The sequence below is a fragment of the Castor canadensis genome, chromosome 11 (assembly GCF_047511655.1).
Source record: "Castor canadensis chromosome 11, mCasCan1.hap1v2, whole genome shotgun sequence".
Taxonomy (NCBI): Eukaryota; Metazoa; Chordata; class Mammalia; order Rodentia; family Castoridae; genus Castor; species Castor canadensis.
In genome coordinates this window covers 77,068,080-77,094,945 of record NC_133396.1, presented here as the reverse complement: position 1 = coordinate 77,094,945, position 26,866 = coordinate 77,068,080, and the positions used below count along the sequence as shown (strand labels likewise).

General features: G+C 38.1%; 1 protein-coding gene across 3 annotated transcripts in view; it reads left to right on the top strand.

Annotated features, from left to right (window-relative positions):
• Window positions 1-25,545, top strand: part of Pla2g4a (phospholipase A2 group IVA) — a 141,052-nt gene extending 115,507 nt beyond the window's left edge. For 2 of the 3 annotated variants that reach the window (XM_074047234.1, XM_074047235.1), the window contains 4 exons: window positions 857-1,041; window positions 11,437-11,632; window positions 13,056-13,213; window positions 24,969-25,544. In XM_074047234.1, coding sequence (XP_073903335.1) covers window positions 857-1,041; window positions 11,437-11,632; window positions 13,056-13,213; window positions 24,969-25,100 — 671 coding nt within the window. In that variant the 3' untranslated portion in view covers window positions 25,101-25,544. Of the gene's footprint in view, window positions 1-856; window positions 1,042-11,436; window positions 11,633-13,055; window positions 13,214-24,968 lie in introns of all 3 variants that reach the window. The other variant, XM_074047236.1, reaches the window with a different exon arrangement.
• The last annotated feature ends 1,321 nt before the right edge of the window (window positions 25,546-26,866 follow it).

Genomic DNA, 26,866 nt, shown 5'->3' with positions numbered 1-26,866 from the left:
TAGAACTCTCCTTCCTCACCCTGCCCCCCAAAATTTTAGTGGGCCAGTTCTATATTATTTTTCTTATTTCAGCTCAAGATTTCCCTCCCAGAGAGTTTGCTCCTGGGCATCCAACCATAGTCACTCCTTAGTAATTGCCTTCTGTTATTTTCTTCACTGCGATTTTTCACTGTCTGAACTGTCTTGTCAATATATTTGCATACTGACTTATTGGCAGTGTATTCAGAATGTAAGCTCTATCAGAGTAGAGTTGTATCTGAATTGTTCATGCCAACAATTGTTACAGAGTAACAGTGGAGCTTTGCGAAGTATGTTGACTGGACTACTTTCTTGGGCTTTCACCTTATGGTGGAATGAGCAATTAACTTAGAGGCAGCATGGGGTCTGTTTGGACTCTGCCACTCCTTAGTAATGTCACCTTAGAGAGGTCTTTTAATTTGTTTTGTTCATACTTCTTTCCTGTCTGTTATAAGAATTAAACAAGATAATGACTGAGAAAATTTTTTAAGCCAGAAAAGGCTTATGTTTGGAAGATAATACAATTAAAGAGATCCAGCTTAGATCAGTACCGGGACCTAAGCTATGTTCTTCCCATGTATTGTCCCATTTAATCCTCGCAGTAACATTACTTGATAATTGCTTTAGTCCTGATATTGCAGATGAAGCAACTAAGACTAAAAGGTAATGATTAACTTATGATTGTTGAAGTCAGACTTATACCTAGTTCTATTTGTCACCAGAGCTGGAAGATCTCATCAATGAAATTTGGTCTCAAATTTACAATAAAGATTTTCATATCTTAAATAATGTCAAATAATTATTTAATTCATTCCTGTTCTGCCTTTTTTTTCTTAAGATCCCGATGAATTTGAGCAAATATATGAGCCACTGGATGTCAAAAGCAAAAAGATTCATGTAGTGGACAGTGGGCTTACATTTAACTTGCCATATCCCTTGATCCTGAGACCCCAGAGGGGGGTTGATCTCATCATCTCTTTTGACTTTTCTGCAAGGCCAAGTGACACCAGTCCTCCATTCAAGGTAAGAAGATTTTATGTAGCATTTACTTTCTGCCATATTCTCTTACATGTCCTACAGATCTATCATTTCTCTTGATCCCACTTTCTTATCCCTTTAAACTATTTTATGTATTTTTAGAGATAGGGTCTCACTGTGTAGTCCAGGCTGTCCTTGAACTCTCAAATCTCCTATCTCAGCTTACCAAGTGCTGGGACTACAGGTGTGTGCCACCATGCCTGGATAGTTCCACATTTTATGAGTGTTTTTTTGTGATGCAGATATGTTCAATCAACTCCCTACATAAAGAAATGTTAAAATGAATACAATGAGCTCAGTTAAGTTCAGAGTCTGTAACAGGACAAGAATGACAGAATGGATCTGAGTTTTAGAGGAAAACTAGGCTGATATTTGAGAACTAGGGGGAAAAGCTAATTAAAACCTTACAGGAAGAGGGTAAACCCCAGGAAGAGAAGTGAACATAGCTTAGAACTTTGAAGGAGAGTAATATAAAAAGGAAAGGAAGAAAATAAAGGAAATGTGTAGAATTATTAAAACCAGTCAAAGATATGGAACAAGGAAGTCTTGGACAGAACATTTTCACTGGGGATGTGAGGGCAGAAATCAGACTTGAGGAGTTTGAGAGATGAGTGACAGTTAAAAAAAAATGGAGATGATTCTATAGACTATCCAGGCACAAAGAAGATAGTCTGCCTGTGGAGATGTTGGGAAGAGGAAATCTGTCTCATGATAGAAGGAACTTAACATATTTCCATGTTGTTGACTAGGAGTCATTAATGAAGAAGATGCAGAGACAAGACATGGTAGAATCACACTTGTGGCAAGGATAAAGGGTGGGGAGAGGGAGAGGATACGGATGGGAAGTAGTAGAGAAGTATCTAGATTTAGGGTAAGAGACAAGCAAGAAACAATGGCTATGGGTGGAGAGTCACTGTTAGGCACAGAGAAGGGAAGTAAAGCAATCACTGGATGACTTCTACCTTTTATAGGAATTAGGAGCCAAGCTCATTTTTTGAGAAGGAGAAAATGGAAGTAGTGGAGTCAGAATGTAAGTGTGGAGGCAGAATTAGTCTGCCTCTGAAGAAGAGAGAAAAATTCTGAACAGAACAATCTGGAAAGATTGCTTGGCAGCATTTTGCTTCACCCAAGCAAGACTGTGATGCTATTGGTTCTCACTGCCTGGAAAACCCCAGCTGTCCTTCAGACTCATCTCAAATGTTATCTTTCTTGGGGCCAGACATGTATTTTCATGGTATAAATTTTACTTAGCATGCACAAGGCCCTGGGTTCAATCTCTAGCACCAAAAAAATGATCTCTCTTGACTTCCACACATGTAGTTAAAGTTCACAGGACTTTGCAAGTTCTTTGAACACAGTGCTTGGTGTAGTGTATTCTATGTATTTGTTTCTTACTTTACACTGTCTGTGAATTTCCACTGTCTGTGAATTTCTTGGGGACTGCAATACTAGTGCATGAGTTTTAGTTTAATAATTTGGTCATAATTGCTTTGTAAGTGTGGGTCAAAATGTCATTATATAGGACATTCTCTTTTTTTAAGTTCCTGTACCAACCACATTGGATGTAGGATATTTTTAAAAGGTGAATGACTGAAATTCTGTGAAAGGAATGTAGTTCTTATCTTAATTCCATAGATTAATGAGCAGAAACTCTTAAAGCTCAAGTAAAACAGTTCATGATCTCCCAGTGAGGAAGAGTCAGTGATAACACAGGTTTTCTGACAGCATGTCTGGTTTCCTTTCCATCCAGTGATGAACAGTCTGCTCTCAGGACTAACACTGGTTCTAATAGTAACTCTTTTTTTTTTTTTTTTGTGGTACTGGGGTTGAACTCAAGTCCTAGCTCTTGCCAAGCAAGTACTCTACCAGTTGAATCATACCCCAGCTCTTTTTGCTTTAGTTATTTTTTTAGATAGGGTTTCACACTTTTAACCTGGGACCAGTCTCAGACCATGAGCCTCCTACCTACACCTCCTGTGTAGCTGGGATTTCAGAAGTGTGCCACCCCACCTAGCTTGTTCCTTGAGATAGGGTCTTGCTAATTTTTGCCAGACTGGCCTCTTACTGTGATCATCTTCCTATCTCTGCCTCGAACTGTGATCCTCCTCTCTCTGCTATAATACCCTTAAATATACATAAAGGTTCACATTTTCAGATTGCATTCATATTTGATCTTTATTGAGGCTGTTAGTAATATTCAGATAAGGAAACAAATTTTGGTAAGTTAAGATCTTATTGATGAATTATGTGTATTACAGAAGATCAGTTTATAGACAAATTGGTGCTTCCTAGAGTCAATGAACAGGGAAATAAGTGAAATAGGATAAAAACAGTACAGAAATGGCAATGAGCACATCTGAGACACTGGAGTGATCTGACTAGGAAGGCTTCTGAAGAACTGAAGATTAAATTATAGGAAGTAGAGTGTTAGTGGAGGTTTTCCAGTAGACAAATGGCATCATGAAATTGGAATTTCAGGATGATTTACCTGAGAGTAGAAAGTAAAACGAGCTGGAGAATAGAGCACAAAAGGTTACAATGAAGAGGAATTTGCTGTGACCCAGCATAGGGTATAAAAGCCCTGCACCAGAGTGCATGACTGTGAACAAGACCAGAATTGATGATGCATGAAGCCCAAGAGGGAGGATGTTCTCCAGTTCCATCCATTTACTTGCAAATGACAAAATTTCATTCTTTTTTGTGGCTGAATAAAATTCCATTGTGTATAAATACCACATTTTCTTAATCCATTCATTGGTAGTGGGGCATCTTGGCTGTTTTCATAGCCTTGGCTATTGTGAATAGTGCTGCAATAAACATGAGTGTACAGGTGCCTTTGTAAGAACCTGAGTCACATTTCTTCATATCCCTAAGAGTGGTATTGCTGAATTACATGGCAGATTTATGTGTAGTTTTTTAAGAAGCCTCCCTATTGTTTTCCAAAGTGGTTGTACTAGCTTACATTCCCACCAGCAGTGTATGAGGGTTCCTTTTTTTTTTTAATTTTTATTGTTTTATTATTCATATGTGCATTTGGTGGTATTCTTGATGATAGCTATTCTAACATGAATGAAGTGGAATCTTAGTGTAGTTTTTATTTGCATTTCTTTTATGTCCAGGGATGGGGAGCATTTTTTCATGTGTTTTTTGGCCATTTGGACTTCTTCCTTTGAAAAACTTCTGTTTACTTCAGTTGCCCATTTCTCTATTGGTTCATTCATTTTGTGGGAGTTTAGTTTTTTGAGCTCCCCATTTATTCTGGTTATCAGTCTTTGTGGAGCTAGCAAAGATTGTCTCCCACTCTGTGGGTGGTCTCTTCAATTTAGAGACCATTTCTTTTGTTGTGCAGAAGCTTTTTAATGTAGTCCCATTTGTTCATCCTTTTTCTTAGTTGCTGGGTCACTTGAGTTCTATTGAGGAAGTCCTTGCCTATACCTATTGCTTCAAGAGTATTCCCTGCTGAAAAAGAGGCATTATACTTTACAGTAGTCATAAAATGTTAACACATTATTTGTGATTAAGAACAAGATATGTTTGTAAAACATGAAAATTTGGAATATAGACTAAGTACTTCTAGGCAATAGCTGGTGCTTTTTCTAATCTCACTTCTAGGGTATGTGAGTATGTGTGTGTGTGTGCATGCAGGTGTGAGTGTGTGTGCAAGTGTATGTGTGTGCATGGGTGTATGTGTTTGACCAACAGTCATATAGTTTTGTCCTCTACTTCTTTCTACTTAAAAGTATACTGTGACATTTTCCATGCCATTTAAATATTTTAAAAAACATAAAGACATATAATAAGATAAATATAAAAGAGAGATTATATATAAAAGATAATAAATACCATCTCTAAATATGTACATGCAGGACTGTAACATTGCTCTATATTCAAATTTTTATATTATTGCTATTTTGTCACTTTTTTCCCAATAATCCTCATGCCTATGCCTGAATGTTAAATGAAGCTTTTATTATTTTCTTAGTTTGGCTCCTAGATATCTATTAGTTTTATGCCTTTTAGTAAATATTTCCAGATAGCTCTCTAGCAAAGATGAACCAATTTATATCATTATATGTGATGCATATGTGAGTCGCTGTTTTACATGTCTTTGTTAGCATGAAAAAAATATTAAAAACACAGTAAAAAATTGCAATATGGTGGGAAAACCTTCCACATTTTTGCTTTGGTTTTCTTCCTTTGCTTGTGAGAGTAAATAATTTGTCATGCTTGTGTTACTTTCCATTGGATTAATAATGCTGCTATTCATAAGGAACATTCTTCTAGGTCTTCAGGATATTAAAGTTTGTATTATTTTTGAAAATCTGATCTAATATGTCCTTTCCATTGGGGATTTTTGTTGCTGCTGCTGATTTACTGCTTCAAATATTTGTGTAGTGATTTCTCCATTGATTTTGCTGTTGAAATTCATACTTCTCACGAACATACGTTAAATATGGGTAAATTTATTTTTTTAGGATAGTTGTTTAAAGTATTTTAAATCAGTAATCTTTCTAAATATATTGGGTGTATAATAACATAATCTCCCTTAGACATTTTTCCCAACATTATTTTGTGATGATTGCCTTATCATATAACATATTATTATGTTTTTGTATTTATCTGTTATCTCCCATTGGTACGCAACGCTAAAACGGTCACTTTAGATACAGTATAGTAAGCTTTGAAAATTGATGAGGTGTCTTCATGAAGTTCTTTTGATAGGAAGGGAAAAGCACCAATGTAATAATTGGATCTATGCAATATGACTTTATTAAGAAAATTAAATGTTGAACCATTTTTCTATTTTTTGAGTGTGAAATATGGACACCATTTTTTTTGGTAAAAGAGTAGAGCATAAATGTTGGTAAAATTACAACCATTAACTATCTCATTTATTGATAAGTCTAGCATTTTGTAAGTAGTTAAATCTTAGATTTTTTTCAGAGATATAGAAAGATGAATATTATGGCTTCTGATAAAGGAAAACCACATGTATGATGTAACTGGCCTACAAAGTCATGGCTCACACTTACAATCCTAGCCACTCAGGAGGAAGAGATCAGGAGGATCACAGTTTGAAGCCAGCCCCAGGCAAATGGTTCAGGAAGCTTTGAGTTCAAACCCCAGTGCTGCCCTCGCCCCCAAAAAAGTTAGCAATGTCATTGTGATACTGTATCTTTCAGATTACATAACACACACCCTAATAACCTGAGATGCTCTTGAGACTTTAAATATTATTCCTAGTATCTAAAAAATGCATCCCCATGTTTCATTTATCAAGTTTAACTTTTTTAAAACAATTTAAGAAGAGTTATATAACATGTAAATTTAGTTTACCATTAAGGTCCATCTAACAAAAATCCTAATGTTATTTGTGTTAATGTTGGTCATGAAAAAAATAAATTTATGGAAAAAAGAATGTTTTCAGTTTTATGGGGAAAGTAAACTAAGAATATAGAAGAATTCAGTTTACTCTTGGAGCCTAAACTGTGTGGTATTATATGGCCATATATTGGCCATAAGCTTGGTCTTAAATGCTTAATGACAAAAAAAATGGCGTCCTTTTTCATACTCAAAAAAATGAATAGATCAATTCACTAAAATTAAAAGAAAGCAAAAAGGAGAGGAGGCAATGAAGAAGGAGAGGAGGAAGAAAGAAGGAAGAAAATTTTGATATGAGACAACCTTTACAAATAATAGAGGTGATGTATCTAGATTAAATTTATCTCCCTATTTTTCATTCAGGATCCACTTCAATCTACAAATAAAAGGAAATAAATCTGTATTTTTCCACATTAACCTGATTTACCTATTGGCATTAGGGCGTGGCCCCTGGTTTTGTTCTCTTGCATATGACTCAGTGTGATTCTTTGGTTGGGTCACGTCATGGCCAAGCCAGTCTTAGCGGTCTCCATGTGAACACTAGTGCTCCAGGGCTAATGAAGGGAACTGTGTGGCAGCAAATATTGTACCTGCAGGTTTACTTCTTGTAGTAATTTCCTGGAGCTGCTGTAAAACATTACCTCAAACATGGTGGCTTAAAACTATTAAATGTGTTCTCTTGTAGTGCTGGAGGCCAAAAGAGAAGTTGAGGTGTCAGCAGGGCTGCACTCCCTGCAGCTATAGGATAGATTCTTCCTGGCCTTTTCCAATCTTCCATGCTCCAGGTGTTCCTTGCCTTGCATTGTTCCAATTTCTGGTTCAATTTTTACATGGCCTTACACTGTGTGTGTGTGTTCTCTTTCATCTTTTATAAGACAAGTGTCACTGGACTTTGAGCCCACTCATATAATCCAGGATGATCTCAGCTCAAGTTCCTTAATTGTATTTGCAAATAATCCTTTCCTTCAATAGGGTCATGTTCACAGAGCATAGATCTTTTAGGGGGCCACCATTCCAGCCCATGCTGAGGGTAACAAGCACTGAGGGTCAGATGTTTTGTAATGAGTAGATGTTTCCAGTATGAATTTGTCCATGAGCATTTTCATGATTTTCTGGTAATCTCTTAATGAAGAACTGCAAAGGCTGATGTGAACTCTACACAACATTAGCAGTAGGAAATTATTTTCATGTTTCTTGTACTATGAAGCTCTGGAAGACTACTAATACACCATCAAGCCTTTTATTGGAGGGGAGACTAACCATAACTACAAAATAATGAATTCTAAGTGGTTGTTCTATTTGTTCTACCTTATATTAAGATTTTTTTAGGGTCACTGGTGTATGAACTCAGGGCTTCATGCTTGCTAAGCAGGTGCTCTTACCACTTGGAGCCACTGTGCCAGCCCAGGATTTTTTTTTCCCCCTTGGGACAAAATCTTGCTATGTAGCTCCGGTGACTTTAAACTTGCTATGCAGCCCAGGCTGTCCCGAACTCATGATCCTCAGTCTTCTGAGAGCTGGGATTATAGATACCAGGCCTGTCTGTTGTATCTTATATTAGCTGCTTTATTATTTTTTAATCATTGAATTATCTTAAAGATTACATTATTTATATGTTTATAAGGCCTTCTTTCTCCCCAATCTTAAAAATGGATTTTAAGTAATGAGAGACATCATAGAATATAAGAACATATCCTAGGTTTGCACGGAGTTAAAAATCTCATTTCCTCTAATGTAAAAATTATTTATTATTTGTATATATGTGTTAATATAAATATATTTTACATATTTACAGTATATCATATACTTAACACTTATGTTTATACCTGTATTTATATAGATAAATATATTTTATGTATAAATAAATTAAATGACATGTATGCCCTTCCCACTATGGCTTGGATATTTTTCCGTTATTTAGATTGTTTCTCTTCTCTTTTAGAACTTTTCAGTCATACTTGGGCACTCACAACTAAGCACAGATGTTTTTACAGATTATCACTGAAATATTCTGTCAATTTTTTTTCTGCAGAAAATTATTTTAGTTAGTACTTTGCAAATTTACTATAACTCAGTCTATGGAAATGTGAAGTATCCGAGGTGTCAAACAAAACAGCAGTCGATGGTTCTAACAAAACCCAGTCTGGCATGCTGCTGTCATTTGGGGAACAGGATATTTTGTTGTTGTTCACTTCATTCTTATAAAACTTTTCTTTTTTTTCAACTTAACAGCTTTACTCATAGTCTGTGTCATTGTTTCTGTCTTTATAGAGAGAAAGGAGACATCAGGAAGGAGGTGGTTTTTCCGTCTTGTAATCACTGACTTTACAGTCATCAGTTTTTAATCTTTTCCACATCAGGATCATAGAAGGAAAGGGAAAGTTTCCATCTCTTCCTGATTCTACCGTAAAATTACCTCTCTAAAAATAGCCAGACTTTTACCTCATAGAGTCTCCCTTTCCTCTTTCTCCACACATCCACACATCATTGGTCATAGCCTTGAGTCATGTTTGTAAACACTAGAAAGCTCCCTCTTTTCCTTGTCCTCACGCAATTGCAATTTTTTCACTGTGTGTGAACTTTTGTCTTCTCTTGATGTTGAATAATCAGTAATGAATAACTATCAACAGTGCTAGACATAAAATTATAAGCTGATTAATTCAGCCAAACAGGAGAAGGAAAAAGGGACTAGTGATAAAAGTTTTCTCACGTTTTAAAACAGGAAATTATTCATACATATATGGGATTTTTAACAAAACATAGTTGTATTCAGCATAGCAGTTTATGAGGCAAATGTATTCTAGCCATTAAATGCTTTGTTTCCCTGGATTTTTCTTTGTAAATGATATTGAAAGACTGATCCACTTAAAATTCATGGGATTCCAAAAAACATCAAACACAGTCAAGGTTTGATGAAAATTATATTTTTCTCTGAATTTAAGGTGCTATGTTAAAATATTTGTTTGCTATGAGTCTAAATTACTCAGGTTTTTATTCCTTATCACATTTAATCTTCACAATCATCCTGGGAAGAAAGTTGTACTATTAGCTTTGTTCTGTAGAAGCAGAGAGTGTGTTGCTGAGAAAAAAGGAACAGCTGAACTGTAGATGACATGGGATTAGGAGTTATTCAGGGAGAGAGTACACTTTAGACCTGTTTGTTTCTTGTTCCCCATGATCAGCCCTCACAGTACCATTAGGGGTATGTCTTTGTTTACTTTTGCTCCCCCTCCAAATAATTTTTTCCTGCTGAGCTACGGTGGTTAAGGAATTTGTCTTGTCTTTTCTAATCAGTGAATTAAGGCACCTATCTGAGATGGGCCTGTTAGGCTGTACAACCCAGGTATGTGGCTATCCATTGCCTTCCCTACTTCTAGCCTGCTGTACTGTAACCTTTCTATCTCTCCCATCGATTTCTAAACTCTGAAGAGTCAAGGACAGTCTCTGTCTTATGTCTAGGACATGGTGATATTAGTTATTGAGAGAATTAAAAAATATTCTGAGGAAATCGCCCCAGGTATACTGCAAAATCTCCTGGTAACCTGTGATTTCTTCATGGCATTTATGACAGTTTTCATCATGAAGTGTTATTCGATTGCTGTCTCTCACCCACCAGGCTATAAATGCCATAATAATAAGAGCCATGAATGTTCTGCTCACTGTTTGCCCCAGCATGAAACTTAGATCAGCCATGAATGATTGTCATTGAGTAGATCAATATGACATGAGTAGTTTTAGAAACTCAAGATTTTGATGGTGATTAACCCAAAACTTCCTGTCTCTAAGGAATTTCCCTAACATGATTCCTGTCTGTCTTTCTTTTCTTTTTCTCTTTTGTTTTCCTTACCTTTTTCTTCCATGTGTTTTCCTCTGTGACTCACTATTTATCAAATATGTGTAAAGCACTTAATATGTGATAAGCATTGTTCTAAATACTATAAAATATTAATTAATTTAATTCTAATTGCACTTCCAGGAAACATGTATGATCATTGTCATCCATGTTCTGTAGTTGAGGATAGTGAGCACAGAAATGTTAAGGAACATGCTTAAGGCCACAGAACTGGGGTTCTGTCTGTCATCTGGCCCATCTGTGTTTCACACTAGGCAATTCCTCCTTATTTATTGAACTCTCCCTGAAGCTGTATATAAATGGAAATGAGGTTTATCTCCTATGCCTCTGTATATTGACTTATGTTTCCCAGTTTAAATGTAATCGTTTGCAGTTATGCACTAGATTAGTTAGCTTTGATGCAAAGATAAAGTTCAGATCTTAGTGGCTGGCAACAGACATGCATTTCTTGGTTGTGTTACATGTCACCAGTTGCAATCAGCTGAGGTGCTCTGCCTTCTCTTCCTGGTGGGGATGAATAGTCCTCTGCTTAGGAAGGGAGTTAATATGTCAAAGTAATCAAACTCTACCACGCTTGTTAACTAAGTCCATGGTACCTCTGTATGGTTTATGCTTGGCATTACACATATATTAGCAGCAGACTGAGGCCAAAAGTTCAACTTCTTTTTTATAAACAGAAGCCAAAAAAAGCTAATTCAGAGAAATGTAAATATTTTACATACATAAAATGACCCACCAAAGACAGAGGGTTCTTCATTCCGCAGTATCAGATTTTTTAACGGATAAGGGTTAAAACACGTTCATTTAGTTTTAAACACTTTGCACCCATAATATTTTTTCCCCTGTAGCAATTTCTCCAATGTAATTTCATTCAATTCTGTTCATCAGTAGTTTTTCAAATGCCTGCTGTGGAGCTAGACCAGTGCCAAGAATTGACACACTGATACTCGGTTTGTTTATAGAATAATTTCATAGATTTTTGAGATTTATGAGTTCCTTGAGACCCGGACTGTTGTTTATCCCAGCAAAGAGCACACTGCTGGTAGATAGTAACACCTAATGAATATTGAATAATGGTCAGACTAACTGCACAAATGAAGATGAAAATTTCCAAGTGCACGTTTCTCTTTTTCTTGTTCCTTTAGGAACTTCTACTCGCAGAAAAATGGGCTAGGATGAACAAGCTCCCCTTTCCAAAGATCGATCCTAATGTGTTTGATCGGGAAGGGCTGAAGGAGTGCTATGTCTTTAAACCCAAGAATCCTGATGTGGAGAATGATTGTCCTACTATCATCCACTTTGTTCTAGCCAACATCAACTTCAGAAAGTACAAAGCTCCAGGTATGCTTGGAATAAGTTCTGTTCCATAAAATGGGGGTCTGGTAGGGTACCAAGTCTGATATTAAGCTGTTTCACCCTGGCACTACTCCACCAGCTATTACAACATTGAATGTTTCCCTTACCTTGACAAATATCTGTTATCTTGTAACCTTGACTACTTTCTTTCTTTTTCACCCCAAGTCCCCTGAGTTGTCTCAATTCAGAAACTGAAAAGTTATTAACTACCTCAGCAAAAATCTCCATGGCTTAACTCCAAGAGTTTCCACTAGGTTTGTTTTGATTGGTCGATGCCCTTGTCATAGGGAATGTTAAGTTTTTTGACCATTATACTGTAAGACAGCTCTTTTTTCAGAACAAATCATGCAAAAGATTTGGAAAATTTTAATTAACTGCAAAATTAATGTGATCATTAAACTTCAGGCTAACATTTTCAGGTTGCCATGTTGTGTTTCATAGCATATGAGAATCAAATTCAAGGCATGATAATTCTGTTTTATCACATCTGGAGGAGTCTGTGAACTTCTCTATGTCCTAGAAGCTACTGGACATCTACAGATTGACAGGCAGGGTATTTAAGGCTCTAAAACCCATATTATTTTAGGACCAGAAAATGTAGTTTTCCATTTTGTAAATGGAAAGATGAGTAAATAGAGAAGATGGGAAAGGGGAATATAGAGAAGAAGATGTTCTTTCTAAATTGCTTAGGAAGATAAAGGAACAATAGAGGTAGAGGTTGTGAGACAGGAGAAGGAAGAATTGGCTGGAATTTTTACTTTTCAAGTAGTAGAACGCTGAAGTCTAGAGATTTTTCCATCACTGTAAATTCTTAAGGAGAAGCTCATGGAGTAGTAGGGGGATTTCTGTGGACTGAATTCAATTAGGTAATATTTTGGTTTGGGTTTGCCCAGAAGCAGATTCTCAGAAAAGGATTCAAGTGTAAATTGTTTATTAGTAAGGGAGTGAGGAAGTGATAAAGGGAGGGAAGACAAACTGTCTACCCTAAGAGGCTACCCCAAGTGGAACCTAACCTATGCTCCAGAATCCTTCTCACCCACGCACCACGAGGCTAGGGAGTTGGGCTGTTATGTGACAACTCCCTAGAGTCTGGTTAACTGCTGCTTGTTGGAAAGAGTGTTATTTATCAGTATTTCCTGCCTGATGCTAGTGGGCAAAGCAGCCTTCTACACTTGCAGGGAGAGGGAGAAGAAAGAAAGTCATCAAGCACAGAGATACAGATACTGGTGGTTGGAAGGCATCCAGACACACAGAAATGATAAATAACATCCAGGGATATTACAGATTGCATAGCCTCTGAGTGCTCTTAATGGTGGCATCATGGCTCTTTTAATATTTTGTTCCCTGGGTTTTAGGATTATCTTGTAGTTTTCAAAATAACACTATTGGTGACTTTTCTGGTACTTAGGTGTTCCAAGAGAAACTAAAGAAGAGAAAGAAATAGCTGACTTTGACATTTTTGATGACCCAGAATCACCATTTTCAACCTTCAACTTTCAATATCCAAATCAAGCATTCAAAAGGCTACATGACCTTATGTACTTCAATACTCTGAACAATATCGATGTAAGTATCTCCTGTGATGTCAATAATAGCAAATGACTTTCACATCACACAAACTCAGCAAACATGCTGCTTTACTTCTCACAAATTATCTGTCAATATTATTATTTGTCACAAAATTGACAAATAATGAGACTAATGCCTTCAAGTTGGCCGAGCCCAATTTTACATTACTATTTGATTCGATGATGGTTAGTACTCAGCTGCTTTCTCAAAGTATCCAGTATGTTCATCCTATGAAAAAATAAATTATAAGTAAGAAGGAAATGATGAAAATAAAAGCAGGAAGGGGAGTGTAACCAGGAGTGTCGTTAATCTGCAAAAATACTATGGCGAGATTTTTACTGAAAGCAATCATGCTTTCAAGTGTCTTATTATTTGTGTATCTTGGAGGGTGCTGCCAAAGGTAACACACTGCCCCTCTTCCCCCTTTTTAGTCCTTGAGATACCCAATGTTCTCTGCTTTAGAGACTTTAAAACTAGTCATTCTCACTAGTATCAGTTCTTCCTATCACTGGAACATCTGGTGCTAAAATTCTGTGTCTGTGTGAGATTCCTTAGCCACACACTCACCATTGAGGAGCACTGTGGGGTAATTAAGATCAGCAGGCTGTGTTCCCAGTCCTAGTTTCTGACAAATGATTATCACTTGTGGAAGCTCAAGTTCATTGGCCTACTTTGATTTTGCATATTATGAAAAAGAATAAAGGAAAAAAGAAAGAAAATTAAACAGAGAAAGACATCATGTCTGCTTTGTCAGTCATTTTGGAGACTGTACGAGTGGCTTGAAGTAACTCACAGTATGTGATGTGGTCTGTTTATTGTGGAATTTAACTAGATTTTCGTGAGCTAAGAGAACTATGGCACATCCAGTTTGCTTGTTTGTCTAATTTGTTCTGTGACTACTAGTGATAAATTGTGTGCAGTCATGATAGTGGCACCATAATGTTTATTAATCGATATCATTCACTTTATGAACATGAAACTTTTCCTAATAAGCATCAATTCCTACAATCCTAAAATTTTTTCTTTTCAAACTGCATTTGCAGATATTTGATGATTGATATAAAACATACTTATCAAAAATATATGTCATTTTCTCAATATATTTATTTTCTCATCCTGGGCAAATAGTTTAAGAGAACCTATCTGGAAAAATACCCAACCAAAAAAAGTGCTGGTGGAGTGATTCAAGTGGAAAAGCACCTACCTAGCAAATGCGGGGCCCTGAGTTCAAACCCCAGTACAACAATAACAACAACAAAAAAAGCACACTATATTATTTCTGTGTAAATTTAAAGATGTTGAGAGAGAAATTTTTGTAAAGCTCCATGTTTCTAAATCTGAAGAGAGCTAAGGAGTACTATCACAATAATCCTTTTTGTCCAGAATGAAGCCAATAACCTCAAAAGTATGCATTCCTTGGGATAAAGTGTATTAAACCTTATAAGTCATCCTTAAATGGAAAGAGCTAGATCACAGGAATACATAAATACCCTATTAGACTTGGGAATAAACACGAAGACATATACACTTACATTTTTATCTTATACAACTGTGTTTCTCTTGCTGTTTTCGGTTCTGGTTTATATAAAGCCTGCTAAACTATTTGCTGTAAGGAATGATGTGATTCCAGTTATATATTTTACAAGCATTCTTCAAGGTAGCTTGTTTGACACATAGGTGAAAAAGTTAAAAGCCTGAGCAAAAATAGACTGAATTCCAAAATCTCTGTCTTGACATCATTAAATATGATTCTTCACAAATCATTAACTAAGCATTTTTCAAACTTCTTTTACTGGCATTTGTGACACAGAATATAGAGGCAAGGTTGTGGACTTTATAACATTTTTTTTGTAGGAATGGGGCTTTATAATATTTGTAAATCCCAGATGGGCCACTGTGTGCTTTGAATAAGCTACTCAGACCTTTGGAGCTTTGATTTCCTCATCTCAAAGGGATGATGAATAATACCAGTAGTGAATAGGTAATCAGGTGATTTATGAATAATGCCCTGCAAATGGAAGATACTTAAGAAATGGGAGTAATAGCTATGCATGCCCATATCCTGTGTCCCTGAAGGTCCATGGTAAATACACCCAAGACCTTGCAAATGTATAGAATTCATAGTGTAGACGTTTTTGTACAGGTAATGACAGCCTAAGCAGCAAGTAAATATTTTTTGAATGAGTGAATATAGGCAGGCTTTCTCCTAAATTATATAACTATTGAGACTCATGTTCAAGTGCTTTGTGTGTGTGTGTGTTTGTGTGTGTGTGGTGTGATACAGGTAAAACTTCAAATTTTTGCTGACATTTTGTCTCTCCTGGTGTGTTCCCACATGCATTATAATTAATTCATTTTCACCATTACCAAAGCTTCTTTTTGTTGTTGTTTTGTTTAGGGTTCTTTTGGAGGTACTGGGGTTTGAACTCAGGACCTCCCACTTGATAGGCAGGCACTCTACCACTTGAGCCACTCTGCCATCACCGAAACTTCTTGATAAGAGAAGAGGCATAAAGAGCACCACACTTGTGCTGAAGTTAGGATGCTGGACAGTTCAGTAGGCTAGCGAAATCTCTTCCCCACTGCGTTTGAATAGAGTAGAATACTGATTTCTGCTTCAGTAACAGGGCACATGGACTGTTGGAGTTGTTTACAAATAGGAGACACTGCAATAAAGTCGCTTATCCACTAGTCCTTATGAAGACAGTTTTCAACTTTGGGGACATGACCAGTGTGGCTCTAGGCACCGTTTCCTCTTGAGTTCAACTTCTGACATGACTTTGTTCTAAGAAGGCCACCTTGTCTCTAACAGCTGCACACTCCTGTTGCTCCATTGTCCCAGGATATCCTGGCTGACCTGCTTGGTGGTGGGTACTAAATTCTAGTTTATCTTTAGCGGACTTCAGCTCTGTTTTTGCTCATTTGTGACAGCAGCCTGAGTTTCTCATTAGCATTGGGTTCCTGCACTTACTCAATCCTCCCAAATTCCTTTTCACTGAACATCGGCTCAATGCTTTTACAATTATGGAATTACGGTGTTTCGTGGGATTTCTTTGTTTCCTTATTAGAAACAATGTATAGTGACTTATGCTGGTATGTAGGCGGTGTGTGGGGGATGTAGAGGCTTCAGGGTCAGACCAAATTGGGTGTTCAGATCCTTACTGTGCTGCCTCTGAGCCACGTAACCTTGGTCATTTAGGTTAAACTTTCCAAATTTTACTTTTTCTCAACTGTAAGTGGAAACAATGACACATATTTTATGGGATTAGGATGGAGTTTAAGTAAAATAATATAACTGAAGGGCTTGGCATGTAATAGATACTGAAGAAATTGAAGAAGCTAATAGAATAATGTCATTCATATTCTTTCCTGCTTTTAATTATAAATTACAAACTCTGAACAGTGACATGTCTTACTTTCTTTGCTTCTTCGAGATACTGATCAACATCCCTGTCACCTAACATGACATGCAATGCCTTTCTCCTGATTGATTTGCAAATGTCACGATGTAACAAGTAAGGACACAAGGTCCTGCTTGTTGGAGACGGAGGTCTTGGGGCTCTACAATATGAATGCCTCACATGTAGCTCAGCTGCACACACAACTCATAAGCAACACTTTGATTTGGAGGCAATTTGCCTTTTGAGATCTTTTTTCAGTACCAATTGGTTCAGCTATCATAGGAAAATATATTGTTTCTCAGTCTCACATGCAATTTGCTAGCTCAGTAGGCACATTCTGGCATCTTCAGAAAATATTATGTGCCGTCTTATTCAGCACATGCCAAAATGTATATAATAAGGTGCTTTAACATTTTGTCAAAAATTTTATGCAGTGTTAAATAGTAGATGTCAATAAAATGAGGGAAAGTACATACCCAGAAGAACTGGTACTTAATTCTTAATTTAATTATTGTTTATCATCATGATAACAGCGTCTAGGTACAAGTCAAGGTTCTTGTCTTTTTGAAAATAATTTGGAAGTTTATTATGATATATTAGGACCTCTTTTACTAACCCCTGTAGGAGAAGAAAGTAAGTGAACTTTTCTTGGCCATCATATAGGTCATGGCTGACTCCCCTAAAACAAACAACAGGTTACCAAGAGAAAAGCATAATAAATTTGTTTGATCATAGTTTAACATGGCATGAGGGCCATCAGAATAGATAACTGAAGACCCAGGGTGAGCTATCCATTTGTATTCTTAGGATTGCTGAGGCATGGGGAGCTGTGTGATTTAATGCTGACAGCTGAGCTGGGAGACCCAGCACAACCTGTGTGCCCAGGTTCTTCTTGGCCTCTTTAAAGTATTTATTCATTCTGGATATAGGGCAAGACCTCTTCTGAAGTAGGAGTCTTAGAAGTGGTCCCACTACAAGAGAAGAAGAGAATTTTGTTATGGCTAGTTCTAAGGCAGAAAAGCTGGGAAATTAACACAATATTTTTAGGCCCAATGGTTTCCTTTGGGAAAATAAGTAGTTTCTATAGCCTGCCTTAAGGAAGAGTGATTCTAGTTTCCATGACTTGCCTAAGAGTATGGGGGGCAGAGAGAAGAGAACAGGAGTAGGAAGATAGGAGAAGACTTTGATTCTGAGGCTCTTCTGAGGTCTTCACTTGGGGACACTGTTTTCTGAGGCCCAACAGCTCCAAACTCATCTACCTTTAATGCTATATGTGATCTCTTTCCACCTCATTTATTCATTAACTGGACACATAGTTATTATCAATTATGCCAGGTCCTATTTTGGTTATTTGGGTTGCAGCAATACACAACACAAAAAGAACAAGTAGCTTGCATAGCAAGGCCCTACCTAAAAAAAGAAGACAAAAACAAACAAAGAACAAGGAAAACTTTTGAGTGCTTATGATAGGCAAATATTTCCCCATAAATATTTTACACTCAAACTAGCCTATGAGTGTGTGTGTGTGTGTGTGTGTGTGTGTGTGTGAATGAATGTATAGGTGAGGGGATTGAGCCATGGGTTATTTAGGCAGATTGCTGGAGATCAGTTACGTGAGGTGCTGAGATGAGGTCACAGGTTTTTTTCCCACTTCTGGACCATCTTTCTCAAGCGGGCTTATTTCCTAGTGTTCCCCAAACACTGTGTCCTTTCCAGGAAGGCTGTCTGCCAGGCCAGCCAGCTACCAAGTTTTGCCTTGGCATGCCATGACCTTCCATCCTCACCCTCTGTGTACAGTTTTCACTGAGAAGGCTATCTATCCTCTGTACTTATGAAACTCTACTTGTCCTTCAACTGCAGTCCCCATGAATTCAACCTTATCCTGGGTGAGTCAGCTTCAGTGAGCACCTTTTATGCATTTACTAATTTGACAAGTATTTGTTATGTCCCCTTCATGTTCTAAGTCCTAGGATTAAAAATGTTAAGACTAAGACCTCTGTTTTCACTACATTTCAATCTTGTTGGGACTGCAGCCAACAAATTCACAACAGTTTATACCAAAACGTCTACTTGTATTCTTCTATATTTGTAATTTTTTACTTTTCTCTCGAAGTACACTGTAACTTCCTCCCTTGGGCTCATTTTTTAATTTTGTATTGTGAGAACTCAATATTTGCTTCTGAATTGCTCAATCTCACATCTCCAAATTTGTTCCTTTTTAGAACAAACCATTTTTTACATGTTTCTTTTATCTTGATTTTTTTCTTATTATCTACCTTATTGTTAAAGAATTAAAGGACCTGTTTTAACAATTAGGAAGCCATTGACTAGAACAGGGAAATGATGGCATGAGTCAGATATAGGATAGGCAGTGGGAACGGGGAAGGCAGAAATGAGGGCTATTGCTGGGCTAATGCTGACAGGAAGGATTTGTATCTTTATGCATTTAGGAGAAATAAAAGAGGAAAGAGATATAAATACTTTAAAATTACTCTTAGTATAAATAATAAGTTAGATTTAAATTTGACCTATTGCCTTTTTAGATATACTTAGTTGTACAGTGTATCCTGGCCAAAATATTAAGTTTAGCAACTGGTAAGTACTGAGTTTAGCTTATTCGATTTCTATCACAGAATTACTAACACCCAGGAACTTGATATACTCTGCAGTAATCAGAAAACCCTGTTTTAATGGTTTCTGGTGTTATTCTGCCACCTAGTGGTTCAACTTGCACATTCTGATTACATAGAATTTGTTTTTTTCTCTGAGTTGTAAGTGTAAATGCTTTTTCCTTCATAAGAATGGCTTATTTACTAGGAAAGCCAGCTGAAGTCCAATTTTGGTAAATTAATTTGTATTACTGATACTGCTTATTTTCTTGTGCTCATGAATTCATTATAAATGAATCAACAGGAGTCATTCTCAGTATTATTTCCCCTGTGGCTTTTTCAATTCTAAAGCTTTTTAGGTATTTGAGAAGTAAGGAGTTGAAATTTTGTTAAATTTCTAAACATTTTTATTTCAAAGCTTTTCAGCCCTCCCCCAAAAGACATGGGTCGGTACAGCAATCATAAAAAGGAGATATAAACACAAGAGTCAAATGTCTCCCGCACTGACACAAAAAACTGGGAATTGTACATAGGGTTTCCAAGCAGGGCCTGCAGCAGCTACTAACCTCCATTTTCAACATGCCTATTCTGGAACTAATCTACAGGGACATCCAACACCCACCCATATACACCCAAAACACATCCAAAGTGCATTTATTTTGTTTATAACAAAACATCTTTCCTTCTTCCCATCCCTCCCTCAAACCCATTTAAGATTGGCCTGCAAGTCTATTTTAACCATTTAGCCATTTTTTTATAGTTTATGAAAATAAATTATACAGCAACTATTTTAATAAATTAAGCACAAAAAGGGAGAATAAAGGAGGACAACTAAATGGGAAGACAAAAGCCAGGCCACGCTTTGGCTTGGAGGGCATGGTGGCTAACCAGTACAGTGTGGTTGCAGGGGGTGTGGCTCCCCTTCTGGTGAGGAAGTGGTAACCACACTGAGCCTAGAATGACACCCCCTCATCATGGAGTTTCTTAAAAACAACCAAAAAATGTATAGCAGTGGCTGTGCCACAGGCAGCACCAGTTTGGGCATCACAGGCCCCCCAGAGCAGTGCCTGGATCCTGTCTGTCCCACAAGGGAATACCAGGGATTAAGTGGTCAAACCAGCCTGCTGCTCCACCTGAGCTGGTTAGGGAGCTGAGAATGCAGCTGAGCACGGCTGCATGCGCTTAGGTTATTACCCAGGGTAGGTTCTGATGAAGAGTGTCCTATTTCCTTATATTCTGTCTCCAGGAGAACTGCAATCACAGTCCAGCTGTGACCATATTTTGATGGCTTCCTGCCACAGCTGGCTGCTTTTGCCTGCCCCAGATGCCTCCTAGCGTTGCAGAGGAAGGACAGGAAAGGGGAAGGGAGTAGTTCCAGGGACCCTAGAAAACCTGCTGAATGAAATGGCAGTGAAGGCATGTCACAAACTCAGCATGCAGGACTGGCTTCCTGGGAAGTAGATGAGAGTGGGAAAATGTGCAGAGTACAAGAAGGGAGGTAGGAAAAAACTAGGTGACCCCCTACTCCAGGACATCCAAGAAGAAACAAAAAGGACAAAGGTGACAGGAAATCTGCATGTAAAGAAAGATCTCTTTCTCTGGTAGACTAGATAATCAATTTTCTAAATCCAACTCATTCCTCTATTTCTTAACTGCAGTATCTGGGTCCCCAGTAACTGTCTCTGTGATTCAACCCCATCTCACTTCTCCAAAAACTTATTTTCCATTTGTGCAAGGCCTTTTGTCATTCTGTGCTGAGCATGAGGGCTCCAATGTCAAAACAGGATATGTCATGGGGACTTGAGGACTGTTTTGGCTCAATAATCCTAAAGCTATTATGGTAGGGCATACTTTTCTTTTTTTTGTATAAAAAAGGTTTTATTCCCCAGGAGCAAATAAATCATTTAGAACTACTGATAAACACTGCTGTAGTGAAAAGAAAGATGGCTACATCTATGCAGTAGTACAAATTCAGTATAAGGATAGCTGTGTTGACAACTAGAGATAAAAACCACTTATCAATTCTCCACTTTCCTACAAACCAAACCAAGAGGATTCCCATAGGGAAAATGCCTAACTCAAAACTTTCTCCACTATTGAGAGGGGGCATGTCATTCTCATAAAGAGGAAAACAAATTCCTGTCCATCCAGTGGAGATATTCTCAACTGGTGGCAAGACTTCTATAAATGAAAACGAACACTCTCTCTCTCTCTCTTTCACTATCTCTATTTATCTCTCTTTCAAGCAGCCACTAATTTCTAGGTTCAATGCTAAGGGAAAGGAAAGATCTTACCTTGGGAAGAAAAGTTCCCCTTATCCTCACTTCTGGCTGAGACAAGGGCATCAAGCAGGCCATGCTTTTCTGGGGCTCATGGGTGAAGGCTGAGCAGTCTGGCTCCCAGGGCACTTTTGGCTCTACTCTGACCAGATTCTCACATCTAAGAATCTGGGAGCTCTAACCACCCCGACTTCCCAATTCTTCCAGATGTGCCCTGGAGAGATACATGCAGCTATCTCCATATCACTCCCAACTTCAAAAGGGGGCTTATACAATCAGCTGAATGAAAAATAGGAAAGGAGGGAACAGGAACCACAGGGGCAGCTCTTCAAAAAGCCTTTTTTCTAGGAGGCTGGTTCTTCTATCACATTCACTTTATCTTGGCATAGTGGGAGACCAGGCCAAGGTCATCATTCCAAAGTCCTTTAAGGGCCAGCTGTCACCCAATTACCTAGTTCCTCACACCAAAGCCCTCACCCTCCTACTCCTGTGCTCCCAACATAGCACATGCATTTCAAGTAACAGCAGGTTACAGCAGTTGTCACTAGCTCACATTGGTTCATACCTGTCCTAAGGAAGGTTGCAGTAGATCAGGCATATACAAATAAAGGGCCTGAGAGTACTGACACCACCACCCCCACACACACAACATGGAAATCAACAGTGGCTTCCTAGAAGTGAGACTTTTTCCAGTTTTAGCATGGAACAACCAGAGAGGAATGAGTCTTCTCTGTAGACTACATGTCCACTGGCACTGCCCAGCATGGAAGACATGAAGTCCAAGTGCTGAGCTGCTGGCCCTGCTCCTCTCCCTCTGCTGACTTTGTGGCCAGCCAGCACTTCAGTCAACTGCTCCAGCACCTTTTCCCCCCTGCTTACCTAACTTACTCTACACAAGGCAACTCCCACGGCACCAAACACACGCCTGAGAGAGACTGCCTCCTGCACTGCCGTTCTGCAGCCCATTCTACTGAGGAAGGGTCAGGCTCTGGTCTGGGCTGAGACTACAGCAGACAGACCACAGATGCAGTTAAACACTTGAAGAGTTGATTTTTTACAAGGAAGCTTTGTACTTCTCTGTAAGGAGGCTTGGTATTTCTCTGGCCGATTGGCAAAAGCAAAAGTAACTGACGAGCCTTTAGAAAGACAGATGGTGAAAAGGTATAATAGGGCACTTCGAATAGCAGAATTGAGTTTCTCACTAGCTCCCTATAATAAGCAAGCATACTCTTGACTGTGTACGGCGTGTTTATTTCTTGTAAACTTTATAGCCTCAGTTCTAATTTGGAGTTAATTTTCATCACAAATAATTTAAAGGCCACAACATTAATAAATGCTAGCTATGGAGGGTTTTTCATGTACCAGACATTGTCTAAAGCACTGTATATAAATGATCTCCAATCCCCACTAATCCAAAATTAATAACTTTATTCCAATTTTAAAGAAGAGGAAACAGGTTTAAGGGTTTATTGTCCTTGCTCTCCCACAATCAAGAACTGATTGTATTAGGAGAACCTATGGTCCATGCCTCTTTCATAGGTCTGAAGTACTGCCTGCTGCCGAGTTATGTTTCCCTCTGGAGAACATCATCTTAAGTGAAGTTAGCCAGGCTCAGAAGGCCAAAACTCATATGTTTTCCCTCACATGTGGACTTTAGACCTAAAACAAATGCAGTAATATTCTTGGACATGAGTCACACACTACGGGGAGAACAGGCACAGGAGGAATAGGGAAGCCTAAAATTTGAATGTGGTTGATGTGCTCACTGTAGAGGAGAGAATAAAGTAAACTTAATCTGGCAGAGGCCACTATGGGAAGGGGACTAAAGGGGTCTGGTAGAGATGAACCAATGTGGGTTGCAATACACATGTGCATAGAAGCAATGCTAGGAGTCTCTCTGTATAGCTGTCCTTATCTCAAACTAGCAAAAACGCCATGTCTTTCCTATTATCTCTTATGTTTTCTATTCAACAAAATCAGATACAAGAGTGTGGAACAGGTCTGCCTGGAAGTGAGGGGGAAGAGGAAGGTGGCCCAAACAATGTATACACATATGAGTAAATGTAAAAACAATAAAATAAAAAAAAAGAGAATTGTTTCCCTTACTGATGGGCAGATGGAGTCAGCAAATACTGCTTTATTACAAGCAGTGAGATTTAAGCCCACTTGCCCCAGAAGATAATTGCACGTATTTTTTTAAAAGTATATAAAAGAATTACATTTCTGCAAGAAGTCCCTCTTTGCAGAATATGACAGTTTATTTCTTAAAGTTAAATACTCTGATAAAATAAAGGTCCTCCCTCCTGGGCCTGATACTAAGTCACAAAACATCCATCACGTGTTAGCACCACTGAGGTCGCATGTCTTTCTCCCCCGGACATGAGTCACACATGTTCAGAAAGCTCCCAGCTAGGAAAGCCCTGGGCGCATGCTCTGAGGCAGCTAAGCCACATGAGCTCTGAATGGGAGGAGGTCATTGGCCCTGAAGCTGCTCAGGCTCGCCAAGCATTCCTTTCCATTACACAGGACTGAGGACCATATGGACAGTGCATTAATGTTGTAACAAATCCTTGGAGAGAGAATAAAGGGATTGTGGAATACCCTGTGACTTGCCTCTGTCTCTAGTGCCCTGAAAAGTCTGTGTCGTTGGTCGTGAACATGAAGTCTTACAGTTCTGTCCTTGGGGAATGGGGGCTTCCTGAGGTTGATAGGGAGCAGCTGAGCCGTGATTACTGTCCAGGCTCTGCTTCCAAGGTCCAGTCTCATCATTCTGCAATAACTGCTCTGACCAAATGCCAATTTTTCTCTTTTCTCCTAAAATTCCCAACTATGTAATTTCAGACACAGTTTGTACCACTGCCTATATTTTCTTCTGGTCACAATTAATTTGGTTATACATAAAAGATTATTCTGAGCAAAATATAGCTTTTCATTTCCAACAATGAAATCACACAATTACAGCGTTTCCTGTGAAGAGGACACTAATGTTCTGTAACTGTATTTGTTGGGTAATTTTTCCACAATGCTTTTTCTCCTCATTAGGAGGAGCCTTACTTCTTTGGGGGTCTCTCCTTCTCTCTTGTCCACTAGCTGTAAAAAAACCCACAAATTATGGATTTAGTGATTACTTGTTTTTTCCATATTACTACCTTCCTTGTGAAGGATGAATCAAACATAAATTTACATGTTTCAGACATCTTATTCCAAGCTTTATCAGCACAAAATCTGGAACACTCCTAGAACACTTCTTTGGTGGAGGAAGGTACAGTAGCTGGATGTATGCTTAACAAGAGTGTGAAAGTGGGATGTTGAATTCAAAATGTATTTTATATGCATGACTCAGTTTTCTCTCAATATAGTTCAAAAAGAATCTCTAAAGAAAGATAACCAGATTTTTGTTTTCATCCAATAAGAGTTCACAGGGATTCATAGCAGCACATGTATCTTCTGTCTCCATTTACAGGTGATAAAAGATGCCATAGTTGAAAGCATTGAATACAGAAGACAGAATCCATCTCGTTGCTCTGTTTCCCTCAGTAATGTTGAGGCAAGAAGATTTTTCAACAAGGAGTTTCTAAGTAAACCCACAGCATAGTCTGTGTACTGAAAGAACAGCAATGTCTGATGCTAAGGTCATTTGAAATTCCATGACAACTGGATTTTAAAGTGTAATTGCACTGAACATAAAAGAGACTGGCTAATGCTCAAGAGTTGTGGCTGTTTACCTACATGAAAATAATACTGTTACAAATTTGCTTGGTGGATAAATGACGTCATTATGCAACAATGTAATTAAAAATAGTTTCTGTCAGTATGAATTTCCTGATGTAAACAGTAGGGATATATACTGTATTTTAAACATTCCTTACCAACCTTCATATATGTGCTGTTTTTTAAAATGTTTTTTTCTTTAAAAAATATTTAATAGTTCAATCTCAATGTCTGAATGTTTTTCACTGACTACCTTTATTCATGCCATGATACACTACTTTTTATTTATACATGCATATATACACGTATGAAATAAATTCATCAATATGCAAACTGACATAAGATTATCGAGTTTTTGTTATTCTTTTTAAAGAGATATTATACTGTTGGTGTGAAGGATTTTCAGATTCACTGTTCTTGAACACAAAAGGTATTAATCCTGAATTTGAATGTGAAACTTTTACATTTAAATCATGGTGTTTTTTCTTTCTTTTTAAAAAAAAATATATAATTTATTCAGCCAGTGGTATATGGTTAACCAATAAGCATAAAAATATATAACCACTTCCAATGAAATATTTTACTCTGTTCATATATATCCTAGACTCTTATTCACCAGCCAGGGCAGTTGACTCCAGAGATCACTCCAGAAGAGTGGCAAGGTCTGTGTCAGATTTGTCCTGGAGACAGTCTGCACTACATAACTGTGATTTCATTCACAGTTGAACTGCTATGATTCACGACTGATGTTCCAAACCTCAGGTCTTCTTTTTTTGCTCTCTGCCAATCTTCTTTCCTGGAATTACCTTTCTTTAAGCTCTCTATTGTTCTTTTTGTTCCCTCTTGCCTTTCACATTTTTGCCTAGGAGGAAAGACAAAAACAAATAAATTTTTAAAAAGTAATAAAGGAAAAGAGAAGACTCCAAAGTGCTTTGCTTTTTTATTGATTGATGCAAATGACAAATGAGAGTCTATTACACTCTCCCAGGCACACTGAGGGTCTGGGGGCCCAAAGTAAACAAAAAGTGCCTGCCTTGAGGACCTGACATCCTAGTGGTATTGATATGCAGATGATATGCAGAAATTTTCAGATGGTGAGGATCTTTGGTCTACTCTTGGATGGAAATCAAAGGTGGACTCAAGCAACAAAGGTCACAAAGTTTGTTTGCAGAGAAGAGAAAGGAAAGGCTGCATGGGCTCATGCAGTGGAACCTGGAACCCAGTGGTCCACTGAGTCAGGCTGGAAATTGGGTTTTATAGCCTTTTTTTATTGTCCCAGGGTGGAGGTGTCTCTTTGGCATGAATGGATGTTTTGTGGGAAGAAGTGTCTCCCTGGTTAATTGTCACCTTTTAGGACCTCCTGCAGTCGATCCTTCAAGTCCCCACTCTCAGTGGTCACCCTAACTGCTGTTAGGGATAGGGACGAAGAAATCTATTCAGTGACTGCTTCCTGCTGATAGGGGGTAATGAAGGGGCCCGCAGCATCAGGGCTGACCATGAGAGAGGAGTTAGAGGGGACCACGATAGTAGGTCATTTTCATCTCCATCAGGGGCATCTCTAGTTTGATGGATTCTAGGTGAGAGGAAACAAACTTGACAAGGAAGTTTAAAATGTAAGGCCAAAGCACAAGGAAGAGAATAATGGTAACT